The sequence below is a fragment of the Trachurus japonicus genome, chromosome 11 (genome assembly GCF_045865225.1).
Source record: "Trachurus japonicus isolate A0001 chromosome 11, Traja_1.0".
In the NCBI taxonomy this organism is placed as follows: domain Eukaryota; kingdom Metazoa; phylum Chordata; class Actinopteri; order Carangiformes; family Carangidae; genus Trachurus; species Trachurus japonicus.
Genome location: NC_140917.1, coordinates 958,120 through 980,030, shown reverse-complemented (window position 1 = coordinate 980,030; position 21,911 = coordinate 958,120). Strand labels below are relative to the sequence as shown.

The following is a 21,911-nucleotide window of genomic DNA, read 5'->3' as shown; positions in this document are numbered from 1 at the left end:
AACGAAATGAATAAATGAACCAATAAGAGACGACCAGCCGGGCCGGTTGGTCACGTGATGAAACGTATTTACTTCCGCGTTGATTTATAAAACACCGCCGCTGCTGCCGGTGAAGCGTCTGACGTCAGGCGTAAAGCGTCTGACGTCAGGCGTAGCCGCTCCGCTGCCGTGTACATCAGCGATTCAGTGACGAGGCGGAAAAAAAAAGAAAAAAACTCGAAGCTCATGTGACTGTTTTTTTTTTGTTTTTTTTTTTCTTCCTCCAGTTGTGAAAAACAGAAACAGGAGCTCAGACACAATCCTTTAGTTTCACCGTCTCATGGAGCGACCGACGGCAGCAGGTGCGTTCAGGTGCTGCGTGCAGGTAAGATGCGTTCACGGCAGGAATCTAACTATCTATCAACCAATCTATCAATCTATCTATCTATCTATCAATCTATCTATCTATCAATCTATCTATCAACAGTGATAGTGACAGTGTTATAGACCGGCAGTGTTCACTCTCTGCTCTGTGAAAGTCTCCACCGAAAAGACAAAACCGGCAGCAGGACACAGAGCAGAGAATTGTAAAGCTATAAATCTAATGATACACTAAATTATATATATGAGAGAGTTCATTATAACTCCGTTTTTAAAAAATTCTAGAATCTTCTTTTTTTTTTCTTTTTTTTTTTTTTTTACATAAGGGGATATCAGTCAAACCAAAGTTGAGTGACTTTGAGATGTAACAAAACAGACATATCTCAAAAAAATAAAGTTTTATTGAAAAAAACACTATGCAAAGAATAATTACAAAGCCTCAGCTTATTTTTTTCAAAATGGCACTTATCTGCTTTTGCAAATGAACTCTTCATATATATAACACTGTATAATAAGACTATTATGACTAATGCTGGATTTGAACAGTAACAAAGTAAGTAAGTAAGTAAGTAAAACAAAACAAAAAAAAACAGTAACAGATGAAGGAATAACAACTGACCCGTAGGACAAGTCACAACTTTTTTGTATAATAGAATATTTCTTACAGAGAAACTAACACAAATTTAGAGAAACAGTCATTTCTATTAGTATAAAAGGTTCAGACATGAATGAAATGAAGCTGAGCTTTTATCATAATGTTCAGTTTGTTTTGTTTATCATCATCAACATCCTCATTTTGCAGCAAGAATCAAGCTGGAGAATCATTTAAAACAATTACACCCAGACTTTCTACCAGTGAAAGCTTCAGTTGTTGTCATTAGTGATTAATCTGCTGTTATTGGTGAATATTTAGTGAGTTTAGGGTCAAAGTGTCAAATGATGTGGCCGTGATGATGGTTTCAGGCTCCTCATTATTTCAGTTTATAGATTGTTGTGAAAACTCCACAACTTTTTATCTTCTAATCTCAGAGCTGCAGCGTCAGGAGTTTGTTTCCTGCCATGACTCGTGTTTTTCTGCCCCATCAGAGCTGATCAAGTGAAACTCAGAACAGCGACTCAGCGTTTTATTTCCCGCCCTAAAACAACAACAAAACTTTTAACATGCAGAATAAAAACACAAGAACGTTTTATAGTATAGTGAAGTCATAAAGCTGCAGGATCAAGTTACTTTATGGATTCATTCATCTGAATGATATGTTATGTTCAGTTTCCTGTCATTTATTAAAGCAGAAGTAAGTGATATGTTTGTGTTAATCTAAGTCTTAAATAGTTGTATCTTCCGACAGCAATCACTTCTATAGAGTGTTTGGTCTGAAACACGGGTCTGTCAGTCACTCTGCTCTGCTCTGAGCCCAGGAGAAAACTTTCCTTGTATCCTACAACCTTTATCCAATGAGGAGAGAGAACGGCATAAAGGGGCAGTCCTCTCTGTGTGTGCAGCCAAGGGATGCGCCTGAATGTGGTGACGTAGGGACGAGGACTGTTATGGTGCGTTCAAGGCAACCCGTAACTTGTGTTTTTCCGACCTGTGAAGTGGTACCAGTTCGATCTGGTACGAGTTCACAGGTCAGAAGTTACGAGTGGCCGTTATAGTGACTTTCACAGGTAAAACAGGTCGGAGAAACACGAGTGGGTTGCCTGGAACGCTACAAAGTCGTAAGTCCTGACTTGAAGCTGTAATTTACGGTTTCAAAAGCCTGCCTGGAACGCAGCATTAGCCAAAACCACCGGATCGCTTACTTCTGCTTTAAACGGAAAAGCGTCAAATCTGAAACGTTTTGGCTTTCAGAAGTAAAATATAAGTTTGTGTTTGTTAATTGTTTGAAGCAGAATTTGAAGCAGTTTTCTCCTCGTCACAGAGAAACGACGTCACTGAGCTGATACAGATGAGCTGAGGTCAGAGCTGCTCAGGTGCTTCCTGTCTCACCTGCAGAGACGACGTCGCCTTCAGGCTGAAATTCAGGTAAACAAGACAAAACCTCAGTGGTTGTGTTGTGTTGTTTTTGTAAGTAGTAGTAAACCTTTATTTTACCAGGCAAGAATTGCTAAGACACGGTTCTTATGGATCCTTAAAAAGTCTTAAAAGGCATTGAATTCATTAATCTAAAAACAAGGCCTTAATTGGCATTAAAATGTCTTAAATCAATTTGTCCAAAGTCTTAAAAATGTTAACACATGGTAAGTGGGATTTTATGATTGTAATTAGTCTCATATCTCAAAATAATTAAATTTAATTATCATTTTTAATAATTTTCCAGACTTTTTATGCATTTATTTTGAAAGGACAGCTGGAAAGAGACACAATCCAATGTTCATGTAGCAGTCACTTTACCTTGGATCACATAGGAAAGTGGGTAAAATTGTCCCTAACCCTATGTAATTGATGTGGGGTTTTTCTTTTTTTTTCTGCATTTGTGTTTATTATGAAGTCAGTCTTAAATTTAATTTCAAGTGGCTTTAAAAAAGTCTTAAAGTCTTAAATTTAACTTGGCTTAAGCTGTAGGAACCCTGTAAGAATACATTCTTATTAAGGCAGTGGCCTGGTAGGAGGTGAAGACCTCCTAAGGGACAAGGGAGAGGGGGAGTATAACATTAAAATATAGACAATAAAAGCACATACAACAACAGTGACACAAGAGAAAAGAAGAATAGAGACAGTAGGCCAAACATAACGCAATGACATACCACAAAGTGACAGTTAGTTTGACGTACGCTGACATACAACAAGTTATTCCCTGATCTATATCCTTTATTTAACCAGGTAAAAAACTCAGTGAGATTTAAAACCTCTTTTCCAACCAAGAATGTCCTGGCCGAGACGGCAGCGCAAAAGCAAAATAGTTGCACAACACACAAGACACAAATAAAATACAATCACGCATTTCAGGAAAACATGGTTAGACAATGAATGCAATCACACGGTCCGATGGAGCTCAGTTCTCTGTCTATTAGAACTGACTTGAATTCCTCCAGAGTTACAAGATGAGTCAGTTTCCTTCTGCACATCGTTCCAGGTCCACGGGGTTAAAACATTTAAAAGCCTTTTTGCCCAGTTCCATTAATTTCTCACTGCATCTGTATAATGTCCAGAGAACACTGAGGCCACATCAGCTGTGGTTTCTACACATGTGTACACACAGATATGTCGACAAAAGTCCAAGAATAGATTTATAAATAAAAGCCAGCCAGTCCATTCAGAGATGGACGATGTGCGACGGCATATAAGGAACAGTGATGTACACGGTAGTTATAAAACAGAGTGATAATAGGCAAAGCACAGTGATATACAGTATCCAATTTCTTTAAAAATGGACTAGGAGCGTTCATTAAAAGCAGGTCTCTGTTGTGCTGATCAAGTGTTTTCTGACTTGCAATTAGGGGTGGGCGATATGGCAAAAATATCATATCACGATTTTTAAAAAATAAAATAACAATCTCGATTTTGTCACGATCTTCAATCGAAAATTGAAAAACAGACAATTTAGGTCAAAGAGCCTTTCTGAACAGATTTTAATGGGCTCAGTCTATGCACAGCTCCACTACTTCCTGAACTTAAGGCAGCTCCTTTGTTTCCTGTCTTACATTAAACTGATTAATCCAGGTGTGTCTGACCATTGTGACTACTCAGACACACCTGGATTAATCAGTTTGTCCAATAATGTAAGACAGGAAATAAAAGAGCTGCCTTCAGTTCAGGAAGTAGTGGAGCTGTGCATAGAGCCCATTTAAATAGTTGCAGTTGCATGTGCAAGTAAACATACAAGAAGACTGATAAAATGCACCAAATGTGCCCTAGAGACGATCCTACCATCTCTGCACTTTGGCAGATCGTCTACATGTTTTAATCCTTCATGATCTAATATCGTCATATCGCCGCCCACCCCTACTTGCAATGAAAAACACGATTTATTCCCAAAAAAAAGAAACTTAATTTCAATTTCAGCTTAGAAACGAGTTCATCGATGTGCAGTTTAAACTTCTTACGACCAGTTTGTTCCAGTTTGTGGCTCTGAACGAAGCCTCAGGAACCCGTTAGTGCAAGTTTGGTCAAATGTTGTCAACAACTTGTGAAATAGGAAGTGTCATTGTAAGTGTGTGTGTGTGTGTGTGTGTGTGTGTGTGTGTGTGTGTGTGTGTGTGTGTGTGAGTAATAATCCATATCTGCTGATGTGTCACTTGACTCTTATATTTGTTCTGTCATGTTTTATCTCACATCCTCTTTGTGTTTGTTTGTGTGTTCGTCTGACCTTTACCTGTGTGTGTGTGTGTGTGTGTGTGTGTGTGTGTGTGTGTGTGTGTGTGTGTGTGTGTGTGTGTGTCCGTCCAGCAGGTTTTCCCGGTCTTCACCATGATTCGCTGACACACACTCTCTGTTTCCCGTCATGTCTCAACCAAACTGCTCCATCAACTCGGCGCCGGACGACGGCGACGACGATGAGCCGCTCATCGAGCCCCACGCAGGTGTGTGTGTGTGTGTGTGTGTGTGTGTGTGTGTGTGTGTGTGTGTGTATGTTGGATTTATTCAAACCTTTATTTATTCTCGAAAGGACATTGAGGTTTTACCCTCATTTGCAATGTCGTCGAGATCACAGCGACATTCAAAGCAAAACACAACGCACAGCACAGGATAAAACACAGTTACAAAAGTTAAAAACATCTGATTCATTACAAAATGTAAAAACAGTTCCAGACTGTGGTAAAGAGGTTTGAGATGATATTTTTATAATGTTGATGGGATGGAGGAGCATTAATTTTAAGTGTGAGTTGAAGATTGTTCCAGGGGGCAGTACAGGGGCATCAGAGCAAAATGCAGATTTACCAAGTTCAGTTTGTACCCGGGGGACTTTAAAAGTAAGCCAGTTGAATATGAACCTTGATTTAAATCTAACAGTGTTGTAATGTATGGTGGGAGTTTTTCAGTAATGGCTTTAAAGATGAAGAGATGCCAGTGATCGTTGTGTCTTTCTGACAGGGAAGAAGACCGACCTACTTTTGTGTACAGATTAACAATGATGAGTGCTGTAACTAACTATCGCCGGTAATGAATCTAAGAGCAGAGTGATAGACCACATCTAGAGGTGACAGAGTTGAAGGGGCAGCATTCCTATAAATAATATCACCATAGTCCAACACTGGCATAAAGACAGCTTCAACAATCCTCTTTCTGCAGATCATAGGGAAAATAGATTTATTTCTGAAAAAGAAGCCAATTTTTTGTCTAAGTTTGCTAGTGAGGTTGTCTATGTGAAATTTAAAAGTGAATTTTTCATCAAGCCAGATACCTAGATATTTAAACTCACGGCTGCTGCTTATATTCACGGCTGCTGCAAAAACATTTATTTTAATCTTATTTCATACTCAATTAATCAGCAGATTGTTTCCTTTATTATTCAGCTGATTGTCTTAGTTTGTCCAGTATTAAACAGTAGAAACACAAATAATCAAGGTTTATTATCAACAGTTTATGTTGAAGTATTTTAAGATAAATGTATCTCACAGCTTTGTTTATATTCCTTTAACATAAATCTCTGCTGCACACGAACATGTTCTCACTTTCACAAAGTTTCTGATTGTTTTCATTATCAGTTTAACCACGTTTCCTAATAAGTTGGAAGTTGTTGATTTTCACAGCATTTAAACTCATATTTAACAACATAAGTTACTAAGTAGATGATGTAGATTTAAAATTATTTTTATATAAATTCAAGGTTGAGATGTTTTACAAATCCTAACTTGTTCATTTTCCATCCAGACTTATATATATATAAACACATACACAAACATACATATTTCTGTTGTTATTTTGCCTCCAGTGTTTCAGCTGAGTTCAGTGTGACAGTCTGTTGACTCAGCAGAGTGTGTGTGTGTGACATAACTTCACACACACACACACACACACACACACACACACACACACACACACACGTCAGGTTACAGATCATGTTACATAAAACCTTAATGATCCGACGGCTCCAGTTCAACCAGAATAAAGACAATACGTTACTTTAACGACACTTTTAGTTAAAATTTAACTATAAACTGAATAAAATCCATCGTCCGCTCTGCGACCTCACGTCTGAGCTGCAGTCAACCAACAGCAAATCATTAAAGTCTCTAAATACAGAACAAAACATTAAAATTTTTTATTTAATTAGTTTAGAGAATCTTGAAAAGAAGTAAAATATTTATAATGATATGATAAATAAAAAAGTACAATATAATAAACAGTGTGTTTTTTCACCATTTTTATTTTTCCAGTGGAAATGGAAAAATAAAAACTGACCATTGAATTAAAATCTGTCAAAATATATTATATTATTATTAATATATTCTTTCTTATGAGACTATTTTACTTCTTCCTGTCTCTCATCTGTCTCCTCCCCCTTATCTCCACCTCCATCTCATGCTTCCATCGCATTCTCTCATTCCCTCTGTACTTTTCTCTGCAATCTTACACAAGAAGTCATTCACACATGTGCACGCACACACACACACACACACACACACACACATACATGCACACGCACATACACACTCTCACAAGAGAAAAATAGCCTAAACCTTTACCTACCTTTTATTCTTTATTTAAGCATTCTATTTGTATTTATTTCTTCATGATATATATCCTTCTTCTTTTCTTTTCTTCTTTCATTTTATTATGAAATTTACTAACTTTATTACTATTATCATATGTATATATATATATATATATATATATGTGTCCTGTTTTGTTCTTGTCTCTTTTCTGTTTGCCTATTTGAAGTCTTGTTGGTATGATATTGTTATTTGTTAGTCACCCACGTTGCACCCTTGTAGTTTGTCTGTAGTAACTGTATGTCTTTACACTATATGGCACTATTAAAAATTTTTTTTTAAAAATCTGTCAAAATAATCACAATATAATTGATCGATAATGTATTAATAGATATAATAGAATCACAATGAACAACAGTGTAAAAATAAAACCTGTAATAACAGATAATTCATCCTCATTTCGTTGCTGTGTGTGTGTGTGTGTGTGTGTGTGTGTGTCAGTTCCTCCTCAGTGCTGCTCCGCTCGCTTCAACCTCGCCTTCCTCATGTTCCTCGGCTTCTCCGTCGTCTACGGTCTCCGCGTCAACCTCAGCGTCGCCATGGTTGCCATGGTGAACTCCACCGACCCCGACCCGGCCGAGAACAAGTCGGTGGTCCACGCCTGTCCGCTGCCGGCGCCGGGGCCCGGGAACACGAGCGACGCGTTCCTCCAGCCGGACGGGGTGAGTTCAACATTCACTGTCTCACCTCTTTAAAGGGACAGTTCAGCATTTAGTCAGATCCTCCTCTCACCATATTCCCTATAGTCGTAGCAGTAGGTTCACTTCCTGTCAGCAGATGGAGTTAGCAGCCCCCGCCCTCGTCATGGATCTATTGGTCCTCGTCCCTACGTCACCACATTCAGGCGCATCCCTTGGCTGCACACACAGAGAGGACTGTCCCTTTATGCCGTTCTCTCTCCTCATTGGATAAAGGTTGTAGGATACAAGGAAAGTTTTCTCCTGGGCTCAGAGCAGAGCAGAGTGACTGACAGACCCGTGTTTCAGACCAAACACTCTATAGAAGTGATTGCTGTCGGAAGATATGACTATTTAAGACTTATATCAACATAAATATTCACCTGACTTCTGCTTTAATTATCGGTGCATGTTGTTTTGAGATCGGCGGGGCAGAGCCGTGAGCTGCTCAGTGAAAACCAGCATGTAATATGAATGAGAACAATAGTAATGAACAAGTTTATCTAGGTAGTTTAGCTAACTATATATATCATATTTTTCACGCCGCTATCACCGTTTAGACAAATCTGAAATGATTAAAGAAACATTACTATTTCTGTGTGCACAAGCAAAGTAGTTTTGTGTTGCTATGTGTGGTATTTATTCAGTTTTGGGGCATCAGGGTGTGTAGAAAGCATCAGCGGCTGCAGCTGACAGGAAAGCTAACGACGGTAGCTAAGCTAACAGTAGCTAAGCTAACACCAGGACGTCAGCTGTTAAAACCCTCCCGTTGTGGGACACGACATGAAACTACTCCAGTTAGCTCAGTCATGTTGGAACTCAGATATCCGCTGGAGAAAATTATTGAGTCACTGAGTTATTAAAGTTAAACAGGTAGCTAACGGTTAGCCCTGCCAATTTAGGATAGCCGCCTAACCATGACTAATTAAAAAAAAACGTGGACAGAGAAATAGTAGGCTAATGTTTGTCCAATCATTGGTTTTATAGACTTTACAAACATCAGATTAGTCTAAACGGTGATATAGTAACATGAAAAATTAGATAAATATAGTGAAACTCTCGTCCGTCACTATTGTTCTCATGCTGGTTTTCTACCCGGAAGTAGTTGTAAAGTTGTACAAGTTGTGACCTGCACATTCACCACGCTATGAGATAATCATGTAACATTATGTAACATGACGACACATGAAGCAAATACTCAGAACTACTTCACTCCGCCCTGCAGCCGTGTCTGGAATGTAGTTCCGGCTGCATCTGCCTCTAAGACAACTCTGTCTCATCGTGATGTTACATGATGATTATTCCCTGGAGTGGTGAATGTGCAGCTCACAACTTGTCCACCAGAGCGATGTGGAGTTGTTGGATTGTGTATTTGATGAGGGAATGGCGAAATTGTGTTCACTGAGCAGCTCACGTCTCTGCCCCGCCGATCTCAAAACAACATGCACTGATAATTAAAGGTGATGAACCTGCTGCTGCTACGACTATAGGGGTTATGGTGAGAGGAGGATCTGACTAAATGTTAAACTGTCCCTTTAAACGGGTATTTAAAGAGTTTGAGTCCTAAAAAACATTGTGAAAGTGTGTGAATTTATTTGTTTTATTAAAAAACAAAGATGAACCGGTTAATGAAAGAGAAAAGAAGATTGTTGTTTTTGTTTTTTGAGAGTGGAGCAATGTTTTTTTTTTTTTTAATAAACTTTGCCTTTGATTTATTATCCCAACCTATTGTGAATTCTGTTGTATCATAGTGGTCTATAGTCTTTATCACAAACTAGAACTGTTAAGTTAAAAGTGTCACTGATAAATGGTAAATGGTTACAGCTTGAAGCGGTGGTGAGGTATTGGAAAATATTGAGAAGGTCTTGAAAAAGTCTTAAAAAGGTGTTAGAATTAACTTCAAGATTCCTGTATATACCCTGTTAAAGGGATAGTAGCATTTTTTTAAAAGTGGGGTTGTATGATCTCCAAATAGCCCCTAAGTACTTTAATTGCAGTAGAAAACTCTCTACACTCCTCCCGTTAGCAACGCCAGCCCATAATAGCCCTGCCCAGAGATTTACAACACGGACCCAAAGAAACGGCCTATTTTCACGGCCTAAAAGAGGTTTTACCTGAAAAAAAAAACACAGTTCCATTGTTCGCTATAATATAATCTAATTTTTTCCAGCCCTTCAAAGTGCAGGAAAAACACAGTTTTTATTTGGACCTAACCAACTCACGTATCCCTCCGCCCAGGGTTAGCGCCCACCGATCAGCAGTTGGTTAGGTCCAAATAAAAACTGTGTTTTTCCTGCACTTTGAAGGGCTGGAAAAAATTATATTATAGTGAACAATGGAACTGTGTATTTTTTTTTCAGGTAAAACCTCTTTTAGGCCGTGAAAATAGGCCGTTTCTTTGGGTCTGTTCACAACACTGTATGTTGTAAATCTCTGGGCAGGGCTATTATGGGCTGGCGTTGCTAACGGGAGGAGTGCAGAGAGTCTTCTACTGCAATTAAAGTACTTAGGGGCTATTTGGAGATCATACAACCACACTTTAAAAAAATGCTACTATCCCTTTAATGTAAAAGTCCTTCTCTCAGACCATGTGACTCTGTCCTCTCCCTCCTCTCCTCCGTCCCGTCTCTCCGTCCTCAGACGCCTCAGTTCCCCTGGACTTCGGAGACCCAGGGCTGGCTGCTGGGCGCCTTCTTCTTCGGCTACCTGCTGACTCAGATCCCCGGCGGTTACCTGGCCGGTCACTACGGGGGGAGGGTCTTCCTGGGCCTGGGGGTGCTGGGCACGGCCGCCCTCACCCTCCTCACCCCTCTGGCCGCGCGGCTCGGCCTCTACTGGCTCTTCGCCCTGCGAGCGCTCGAGGGCTTCGGCGAGGTCAGAGAGCATTCTGGGAAACGGAGTCTCTTCTCTCCTCGGGGTCGGTCGTAGAGAGGCCGAAGCGGAAGCAGCCTCATGGGTCTCCATACGAATGAACGGGAGTCAAAGTTTTATTCCGTGATCCATTTGAATTGAGCCATGACAAAAAACTCTGTCCTCTACCTGTTTAAAACATCACTTTCATGAAGAGAAATCAGCAGTTTATCGTAAAACGACAACAGAAGAATGAATTTTGTGTAAAGACGCTCTAGGACTACAGATCTGCTGTCCCACAAAAAATACGTCACCAACTGACACGAGAAAGGACGCCATGTGGTCGCCATGGTGACGTCACCTACCACCTGTAGTCTTTCTGGTTACGGACTCTTCAGAATTTTATTTTACAATAGTTTTACAACAAACTGCTGATTTCTCTTCATGAACCGTGGTGTTTTAAACAGGTAGAGGACAGAGTTTTTTCTCATGGCACAATTCAATCGGATCACAAAATAAAACTTGTGCTGTGTCTCAAATCGCATACTTCTCTTAGTACACTGCTTTACAGTGCACTGCACAAGGCAGTGCACTGTAAAGCAGTGCACTGCCTTGTGCAGTGTACTGTAAAGCAGTGCACTAATTTCGACAGGTTAGTACCGTCTCAAATCAAACACTGCCGCTGCGCACTGACCGGAAATGACTCGACAGCTGCTTCTTCTATTTTTTTAATTCTGATTGCAACCATAGCAACCGGCCGTTGTAACCCTATCGCCGACACTTGACAGCGCTTTTTGCCGATCAAAACAAGCTATTAAGTTGTGTTTTATTGTGTTAGTGTTGTTGTTGTGCTGTTATTAGTGTTTTTTAAAGACATTTACGCCGGTGTCAGCTCCGTCGCTGCTCAAAGCAACCGCTGCCGTTTGAAAAGTAGTGACGTGCTTCCGCTACGTCACCAAGATGGCGGCCGTTAAGTGTGGAAAGTGTCCATCGATCCACACTCAATTTTCTGGCCGTTTGAGTGCGCCAATTGAGTGCACATAGCGCACTACATTTTCACACACTGCTCAGTGTGAACGCACTTATGCACTCAAAATATGAAGTGTAAGTGCACAAGTGCGTGATTTGGGACACACCACTGGACTCCCGTTCATTCGTATGGAGACTTTTTTCGAGTTGAGGTCCCATGGCGACGTTACTTCCTGCTTCCGCTTCGGCCTCTCTATACCTAGAGCAGTGTAACAGAGAGTAAGGACAGCATTGGTCCAATGGCAGCGCCTCCTGGTGGAGGAATATGGGTTTTGCAAAAGCGCCCAAGAACTGACATCTCTGCATTGTTGGTGAATGAGCAGTGTGGTATTTTCAATAATTTAAGGACATTTATAGATCACCCACGTTAAGTATAAGTAATCTAAGTATAATCTGATATGACCAAGACACCTAAAAACAAAAACACGGCCGTTTTCATCAATTTACCAGCAAGTGGGCAACACACATACATTGGAGTGAATGGGTTTTCTGGGCGTTTTTGCAATACCCATGTCCTGCCACTAGGGGCGCAAAACCCTTAAACCCTTAAACCCTTAAACCCTTAAACCCTTAAACCCTTAAACCCTTAAACCCTTACCACGGGAGTCAATGGAGGTGTCCTTACTCTCTTTTACAGAGCTCTAGTCATAGATAAATACACGTGTATATATCTATGGGGGTTGGTGTTCTGTGCTCGGTGTGTTGACGTCTCCCCCCCCTCCTCCTCCTCCTCCTCCTCAGGGCGTGACCTTTCCGGCCATGATGGCCATGTGGGCTCGCTGGGCGCCCCCCATGGAGCGCTCCCGCCTCATGACCATGTCGGGGTCTGGCGCCAGCTTTGGAGCCTTTCTGGCTCTGCCGCTCACCGGGTTCATCTGTCAGACTCTGGGCTGGCCGGCCGTCTTCTACCTCTGTGGTGAGGACACACACACACACACTCACACACTCACACACATGCACACACACACACACACACAGTTGTATTAAACCTTAAAGCAGAAGTAAGCGATCCGGTGGTTTTGGCTAATGTTGCGTTTCAGGCAACCCACTCGTGTTTCTCCGACCTGTTTTACCGGTGAAAGTCACTATAACGGCCACTCGTAACTTCTGACCCGTGAACTCGTACCAGATCGAACTGGTACCACTTCAAAGGTCGGAAAAACACCAGTTACGAGTTGCCTTGAACGCACCATAACGTCTTGTCAGCCGACGGAGTTAGCAGCCCCCGCCCTCGTCATGGATCTATTGGTCCTCGTCCCTACGTCACCACATTCAGGCGCATCCCTTGGCTGCACACACAGAGAGGACTGCCCCTTTATGCCGTTCTCTCTCCTCATTGGATAAAGGTTGTAGGATACAAGGAAAGTTTTCTCCTGGGCTCAGAGCAGAGCAGAGTGACTGACAGACCCGTGTTTCAGACCAAACACTCTATAGAAGTGATTGCTGTCGGAAGATACAACTATTTAAGACTTAGATTAACACAAACATTCACCTTACTTCTGATTTAATGGATTAAAGAAGAACTCTGCAGGATTTGTAGCTAAACTCTGCCACATTTTTACCTTTAGTTAAGCAGCTCCAGCTCCTAGTTCTGGTTAAACCACTGACTAGTAACTAGTTCCAGGGAGAATGGAGCGTCTCTTGGCTGAAAACCAACCTTGGAAGATCAGAGCCTCCGACCCGGTGTCCCAGCTCTCGTCTCCATGGCGACACCGCCACACAAACGTAACGCGCTAACCCGTAACGCGCTAACCCGTAACCCGTAATCTCTTGTTGATGACAGATAAGACTACACAGATATCACCATGGTAACATGGTAGATGATCAATAACCTTATCCACCGCTCCATGGATTCATTTCTCACCGGCTTCGTTGTTGGAAACAGATGAAGCACATGGCCAGGAAGACAGTTAGCAAAACCGACCGGACTTCAGTAGTTCCTCTTCAACCTGCGGATTATTTACTTTATTAATCAGTTGGTCGTTTTTCATAAAATCCAGAAGAAACAAGTGAAATAAATGAAATCTGCTTTGTAGCAGTGGTCGGGGTTAGGCAATCTGGGACAAATTTAGGCAATTCTCAGCAACAAGAGCATCAGCACTACAATGTCCATCCTGCCTTAGATGAGACTTGAACTCACAACCTCTGACATCAGGAACCATCCCATAATAACTCATTGAGCTAATTAGCTGGAAGTGAAACCTGGTCTGTGGCTTCACAAATGGATCTGGACAGCATGGAAATGTTGGTGATCTGTTTTTATCGAAAAGTGTTTTGCTTCATGAGTGAAAAATGTTTAAGTCGTTCCCATGAGAGCAGAATGTTTTCAAAACTTCAGTTTTTGAGATAAAATTCTGACATTTGTCAAACTTCATCAACTGCGACTCCAAGATTTTCTTTTTCTATTTAACCTCTTGTGTGGGCGAGGTTAAATAGTGAGTCTCCACACCAGATAGTTGGACCAGTCGCAGCCTGGTCAGATGCTACATGAACTGATGAAGCCTCTTGGATGAGAAGTGAAACGTCTTCCTAGACAAATAACTAAGTCCAGTTGCTTTCGATTTAACCTCCTTTGAAATATGTTTACAGTCAAATGTTTTCGTGCGCTGTAGGTTCAGTTTTTCAAATAGCAAAAAAGCCGGTTGGTATGTTTGTGCAGGACAGTCTGGAAATGAAGTCGCAGCAAATTTGGTGTCAACTGCACAAAAACTGTGGGAGAAGAAAGGTTTAATAAGTTTTATAGTTTTTGAAAAAGAAAAATTGCACTGGATTTAATGATAGAAAAGTTTCTGCAGTATTGGGGCTACAATTTGGTGAAAGTTGCAAAACTGTAGCACGTACGGTTGGTTTGAGACTATTTTGCTTATTAACATGTCTTTGCATTTGAGTAAATGTGACATGGGACTGGAGCTTTGGTGATTTTTCATGTTTGGGAAGTAGGATTTCCTTGAAGAAGAAGAGGAAGAAGAAAACCAGCAGCTTTTAGGCCGCCTGGCCCCTAAATAAATATTAGCTGCTGTATTAAAACATGTGACTTCACTCCACATGATGCGTTCAGGGCCCTTTTTTTAATTATTCACTAACCTGCTCAGTAAACGTCTCACTCCTCCTCTCTGTTCCTTCAGGGGGGGCCGGCTGCCTCTGGTCCGTCTTCTGGTTTATTTTTGTGTCCGATGACCCTCGAACGCATCGTCGAATCAGCGAAGAGGAGAGAGATTACATCATCGACTCCATCGGACCTCAGGTGAAACATTAACACACCGGTGCTTCACTTTCACAACTTCACACTGACTCTGATGTTAATGTATCAACTCAGACTCAGGTTCAGCTGATCATATTAAAGTTAAGTTCATTATATTAACCCTTAAATGGGCAAGCATATATAAAAATTTTGGAAAAATAAAAAAATGTTATTTTCTAATGTTTCTGGGGTAGAATAACACAATTTTATGATTTTTTTCAAAATATGACCTTTATTTTTCATTTTAGAGTTTGTATCTCCCAAGATACATTGCCCGTTTAGGGTATAAATTTGCCATTTACCAATTTATCAAATATTTCATTTATGAACTTTTAAAACATAAAGCAATTAATTAGCCAGTCTCTGTGGCTCTGTGCGTGTGCGAGTGTGTGTGTGGAGGATAGGACCGCTTGGCGCGGGATTCAAACCGGGGTCGCCTGCAATTAGGACTATAGCCTCCACACTGAGCTAAACACCACCCAACAACACATCATGTTTTGTTGCAGACAGATGCTGTATCTATCACTGGATCTTTTACACAAGAATTCACTAAACTACTCTAATCATGACCTGAACATCCTCCCTCTTTTACTGTCGTTCGCTCCCTCTTCTAATTATTTGTTGCCTGTCTTGATCAATAGATGGTGGTATTCTAGTAATATTCCATTTTCAACCTTTAACACCTTTATATTATTGATTATCTGTAGAGTTTAGGCTTCTAAACATAAGTATATCTGAGAGTGATTATGCCTGTTTACATCCCCCTGTCTGGACAACGTATCCCCCAGGATACAGACATTCAATGCCTGTTTATCAAAGTTGTGTTAATGGTATTCATTATTTTTCAACAAGAATACATTAAATTGTCCTTAAAGAGCAATAATTTCAAAAACAAATCCCCCCATAATGTAATTAACAAGAAAAACCAAAACACTTTACTTATGTCTAGTGTCTCTGTACACGTAGGCGGCCATTTTGGAGTTTGACATAAAAGTATCAATTTAGTTTTGAATGCTGCCATAAAGTCACATGACCTGGGTGAAGGGAGAATAAAGAAAACAGAGACGGGGCTGTTGGAGTTAACTGGAGTTCATGTTTATTTCGGTGTCGTCCCACACACGATTACAAGAAAACCAGATGAGAAAGGATCAGAGCTGTGTTATTCCTCAGTTCCCTCTCCAACTTCTCGTTCACTGTTCTCTCTTTCTACTCTCACTTCCCTCCTCCGTCCCCCTGCTGTCCATAAACGGTCCATGAATACGTGTTAGAAGTGACATTATAGTCTCTTAAACTCCTCATCCTCATAAATTCACATCATCAGTCTTTGTTAAATCATTATTATTATTATATAATTATATTATATCATATAAATGTGAGACTGAGAGGAAGCTCAAGTCCTTCCTGCCGGCTGCCTTTAGGCTTTTTAACTTACAATAACCATGTTGGTGTCCTTTTATCTGTGGTATTGCCCTTTATTATAGACCTTACTGCTTTTATCTATTTAGTCACGCTTTTAAAGGGATAGTTCAACATTTTGTCAAATTGGCCCATTGCCATAATCCCTATAGTCATAGCAGTAGGTTCGTTACCTTTAATTGTCGGTGCAAGCTGTTTTTAGAACGGCGGAGCAGAGCCGTGAGCTGCTCAGAGCTACGCTACAGTCGGAGGCTCATTATGGGATTTCTTGGTTTCCCTCATCAAACTCATCAAATACACAATCCAACAACTCCACAACGCTCTGGTGGACAAGTTGTGAGCTGCACATTCACCACGCTATGAGATAATAACACAACGTTACCAGACAGAGTTGTTGTAGAGGGAAATTCATGCAAAACCACTGATGCACGTTGCCTTCAGGGACAGTTTTTCATCAACAGTCTCTGTATTTCCCTCTAAAACAACTCTGTGTGGTAACGTTGTGTTATTATCTCATAGCGTGGTGAATGTGCAGCTCACAACTTGTCCACCAGAGCGTTGTGGAGTTGTTGGATTGTGTATTTGATGAGTTAGATGATGGAAACCAAGAAAGAAATCCCATAATGAGCCTCCGTAGCGTAGCTCTGAGCAGCTCACGGCTCTGCTCCGCCGTTCTAAAAACAGCTTGCACCGACAATTAAAGGTAACAAACCTACTGCTATGACTATAGGGATTATGGCAATGGGCCAATTTGACAAAATGTTGAACTATCCCTTTAATTAGTCGTGCAATATGTTTGTGTTTGTTGCTGCTGCCATAACAACATAATTTCCTGCAAAGGATCAATAAAGTATCTTTAACTTTAACTTATTATCATTTCACACACGTTCTGCCTGTTGCTGTGCAGTCGTGTGCTGTGAGCGTGGTGCGTTCAAAGACCTGGTCTGATGTGTTGTGTTGTGTTGTGTTGTGTGTCTGCAGGGGACGGGTCACGGCTGGGCGGTGCCGGTGCTGCCCATGCTGACGTCGGTGCCTCTGTGGGCCATCATCATCACCCAGATGTGCTCCAACTGGTCCTTCTACACGCTGCTCACCTCGCTGCCCACGTACATGAACGACATCCTGCACTTCGACCTGCAGTCGGTCAGTCGGCTTCTTCACTTCACTTCACTTGAATGAATGAATGAATGAATGAATAAACGAATTGAATGAATGTATTTATTTCGGTATATATCAAGCTTATATAACCGAAAGGGTGTAGGTTGAAGCCAAAGCTTATATACCCCGACCCCTTTTACCTTAAAAAATGTAAATAAAATTTAAAAAAAATATACAGTACAGGCCAAAAGTATGGACACACCTTCTCATTCAATGTGTTTCCTTTATTCTCACTGAAGGCACCAAAACTATGAATGAATGAACACATGTGGAATTAACAAAAAAAGTGTGAAATAACTGAAAACACTCTGTCTTTTCTTCTTTGTCTTCTCTTTCTTCTTTTGGCCCCCACCAGTTCTAGTTTCTTCAGAGTAGCCCCCCTTTGCTCTGATTACTGCTTTACACTCTTGGCTTCTCTTGATGAGCTTCAAGAGGTGAACCTGACCTGAACATGGTTTTCACTTCACAGGTGGTGTTGCCTTGTCAGGGTTCATTAGTGGAATTTCAGTGAGAATCTACAATGTAAATAGTCATGAAAATAAAGGAAATGCATTGAGTGTGTCCAAACTTTTGACCTGTACTGTATATATACGCATTAATACAATAGGATCAGATCACAGACATTTGAAATTAATCAGTACACTTAAATTTCTGATCACAATAAAATAAAGAATTGTACACAGCGCATAACCCAAAATAGTACAAAATCATTGAACTTAATTTCCCATACTGTAACGAGAGATTATGTTGTTCTTATAAAGTTTTTTAAAGCTGACTAGAGTACAGCATAATTTAATATTTTCAGGACAATTATTCCAGATGTTTTAACCCCTCTAACAGAAAGACAGGGATTTTTTACACTAGTTTGAGTCTTTGGTTTCTCAGATAATAGTGGTCTTCTCAGGTTAGAACTGGAATCCTTCATTTTAAACAGATTCTGGATATCTGGAGGAAGAAGTTTATTTTTTGTTTTGTACATAGTTTGTATTGTAATGTCACTTCACTTCACTTCACTTCACTTCACTTCCCTCCCTCTCTCTAGTTGCGTTTCCATCCACCTTTTTTTATTCGCATTTTCAAAAATTGCAAATAGCCTAAATACTCGGATGGAAACGCCAGAAATTTGAAAAAAGGCAGTAAATGCTCATAAAAGTTTTTACGCTTTGGGAGGGGGGGGGGGGGTTTGTCAGCGTATCGATTAAATGAAAATGCGACTTTTTGTTATGGAAACAGATGATGTGAATTGAGGCAGAGTTTGTGGGTGAAGCTGCTGCTGGACTTCACCCAGCGACGCCCCGGTCTCCCAGCTCTCCTCTCTGCACCGCAACACAAACGCTACGTAACCAGTAATGTTTTGTTTATGACGGTTAAAACTACACACACACACGTCGTAACATCATATATGTTATGTAACGTTATCCACCGCTACATTTATTGATTTTTAGCCGGCTTTGTCAACAGATGCACATGGAGGAGAGGAGCATAACCAGAACAGACTGTCACAGTTCTACTGTCTTTCTGTGTAAATATCTCATGTTACAACATGAAAACTTGTGGCTTATATTCAAGTGCAGCCTATATGTACAGTATTTTCTTTTAAAATTTAGCTGGTGCAGCTTATACAGGCAAGGCAAGACATCTTTATTTATACAGCGCATTTCATACCAAGGCAACTCAATGTGCTTTACATGAAGACAAAACATTTAAAAAAAGAAGCATAAGACAGAATAAAAACAAGCAAAACACTAAAAACAAAAAGAGCAAATAGAAGTAAAATAAAAGAAAATAGATAAAGTTTTAAGTTCTCTATCTAGCTATAAGCTGAGATATATACAGGTGCGTCTATAGTCCAGAAAGTACGTAAATTGTCAATGATGTTGAGTGTCAGCTGTGTCAACTGTTGTCATGGATACATTCACGCTCTCTTATGACATAATCTCACGGCACACCACTCCTCCTCTCCCAATAATCGCTTGCTTTTTGCGCATTTTCACAAAATCTGCTCTTAAATTCGATCCATTAGGATGGAAACCCGGTCTCTGCTGTGTGACCGTTAATGAACGTCTGTCTCTCTGTCTGTCAGAACGGCTTCCTGTCGGCTCTGCCGTACCTCGGCAGCTGGCTCTGCTCCACTCTCACAGGCGTCATGGCCGACAGCCTCATAGAGAAGAGGACGGTCAGCGTCACCTTCGTCAGGAAGCTCTTCACACTCACAGGCAGGTCAACACACTGTCACACACACACACACACACACACACCTTTAATTGTAGGTGCAAGCTACAGAGGCTCATGGGATTTCTTGGTTTTCCTCATCAAACTCATCAAATGCACAATCCAACAACTCCACAACGCTCTGGTGGACAAGTTGTGAGCTGCACATTCACCACGCTATGAGATAATAACACAACGTTACCACACAGAGTTGTTTTAGAGGGAAATACAGAGACTGGTGATGAAAAACTGTCCCTGAAGGCAACGTGCATCAGAGGTTTTACATGAATTTCCCTCTAGAACAACTCTGTGTGGTAACGTTGTGTTATTATCTCATAGCGTGGTGAATGTGCAGCTCACAACTTGTCCACCAGAGCGTTGTGGAGTTGTTGGATTGTGTATTTATTTGATGAGTTTGATGAGGGAAACCAAGACATCCCATAATGAGCCTCCGTAGCGTAGCTCTGAGCAGCTCACGGCTCTGCTCCGCCGTTCTAAAAATAGCTTGCACCGACAATTAAAGGTAACAAACCTACTGCTATGACTATAGGGATTATGGTAATGGGCCAATTTGCCCCAAAATGTTGAACTATCCCTTTAAACATCATGAATCAATACCGTGCTCTTCCGTGTCTCTGCAGGGAGCCTGCTGCCTGCAGCTTTCCTGGTTGCCGTGGGTTACGCCGGCTGCAGCCACATCCTCACCGTCACCTTCCTCACTCTGTCCTCCACCACCGGGGGGATGAGCGCCGCCGGAGTCTTCATCAACCAGATCGACATCGCCCCCCGGTGGGTGGGAGGGAGGGACGCGCCCATCAGCAGTATTCAGTATCAGTGATGGAGAGGATATTATGGGATGTTTTATTTTCGTTTCGTTTAGTTTATGTCGGTCAATACATGTCATTAAAATAAAAGTAACAAACCAGAAAGAAAAAAGTAAATAAAGAAAAATAACATCAATGAGAGTAAACAATAAGTAAACAGAAAAAGAAAATTTGGACCGAAAAGGCTGAAGCAGCTTATTACACCTACCCTGTTACAACTCTGGTTAACCCTAGAACACTAACGTTACAAAAAGTAAAATCATCACTAACGCCGGGTATTTTTTACCTGGTATAATATATACCCATAAAAAAAATATTTCTCATCAAAGTATATTAAAATACAACAATACATGGCAAATTGAACTACACTTCCTTAATTTTCCACTATACAATGTTTCACAAAATGAAAAAAAGGTATCATGGTGACCCTATAAAAAAATGTCCAAAATTTGTGATTTTTTTTTTTGTTTTTTTAACAAAAACTTCCTTAAAAGAAAAACTAATGGAGCTGGGACTTTGTCCTTCAGACCCGTTTGTGGGACATTTGAGCCTTATTTGGTGGAGTTAAAAGAAAAATGAAAAATGTTCAGCATCACCAGAAACGGTCGCCAGATTTAGATACATAAACACTAATGTCGGGTGAAATCCACCCCAACATGTGCCTGCTGAAAAAACTAGTGATGGGAGCAGGGAAACATGCCGACCTTCAATGACGTCAGTGAGCAGTATGAAGCTACAGGGACCATGAAACTACAACAGCAACATAATGAAAATTATGAAACAATAATTTCATGGGTGAAAATCACCCGACGTTAGTGTTCTAGGGTTAATAACCCCTTACTTCCTTCCTCCTCAAAAAACAGAGGGAAAAAAAAGAAAAGAAAAAGACAATCAAACATACAGAAAACAGAACAGAAATAGCAGCAGCATTATATTATAGTCACCACTCATTACTCTAACTTATATAAATGAATCATCCTATTTTTAAGTACTTTTTTAAATAAGATTATGGTATTGCATGTTGTTTTTAAGTCATTCTCCAATTTGTTCCATAAATGAACAGCTGTTACCGTGGTGCGTTGTAATCTGGTGTTGGTTCTGGTTTTTAACTTTCTAAATATACTACACACCCCTCTGAGATTGTAATGGCTTCGTCTTAGATTAAACATTTTCTGAATACAGTCGGGCAGCAAGTTGTTGTTCATTTTGAACATAAGCTGTGCAGTTTTGAAATCCACCAGTTGTTTGAATTTGAGTTCATTAGAATTAATAAATAATTGATTAGTTGGATGCCTATAGTCGACTTTGTATATAAGTCGCGTTGCTTTTTTTTTTAAGTAAAAGAATTGTAGTTCACCGTGTCTGTTTGTTTCCTGCAGCTACGCCGGATTCCTCCTGGGAATCACCAACACGTTCGGGACCATCCCCGGCGTCGTGGCGCCCATCGTCACGGGATACTTCACCGAAGACGTAAGTCCCTGAAAACTAAAA

At 40.7% G+C, this 21,911-nt stretch overlaps 1 protein-coding gene across 2 annotated transcripts; it reads left to right on the top strand.

The window, feature by feature from the left end:
• Positions 1–137: 137 nt before the first annotated feature.
• On the top strand, positions 138–21,911 carry LOC146977851 (sialin). Of its 2 annotated transcripts, XM_085790634.1 has the most exons (11): positions 138–364; positions 2,280–2,383; positions 4,751–4,881; positions 7,456–7,676; positions 10,332–10,565; positions 12,312–12,486; positions 14,696–14,814; positions 17,209–17,370; positions 19,469–19,605; positions 20,242–20,385; positions 21,800–21,911. In XM_085790634.1, exons 3-11 carry the CDS (start codon positions 4,803–4,805, stop codon positions 21,900–21,902), a joined length of 1,374 nt encoding a protein of 457 aa, XP_085646760.1. In that variant the 5' UTR covers positions 138–364; positions 2,280–2,383; positions 4,751–4,802; the 3' UTR covers positions 21,903–21,911. The 2 variants fall into 2 exon arrangements, with proteins under 2 accessions (XP_085646760.1, XP_085646761.1); XM_085790635.1 differs by lacking the exon at positions 138–364 and having other exon boundaries at positions 2,303–2,383; positions 4,748–4,881.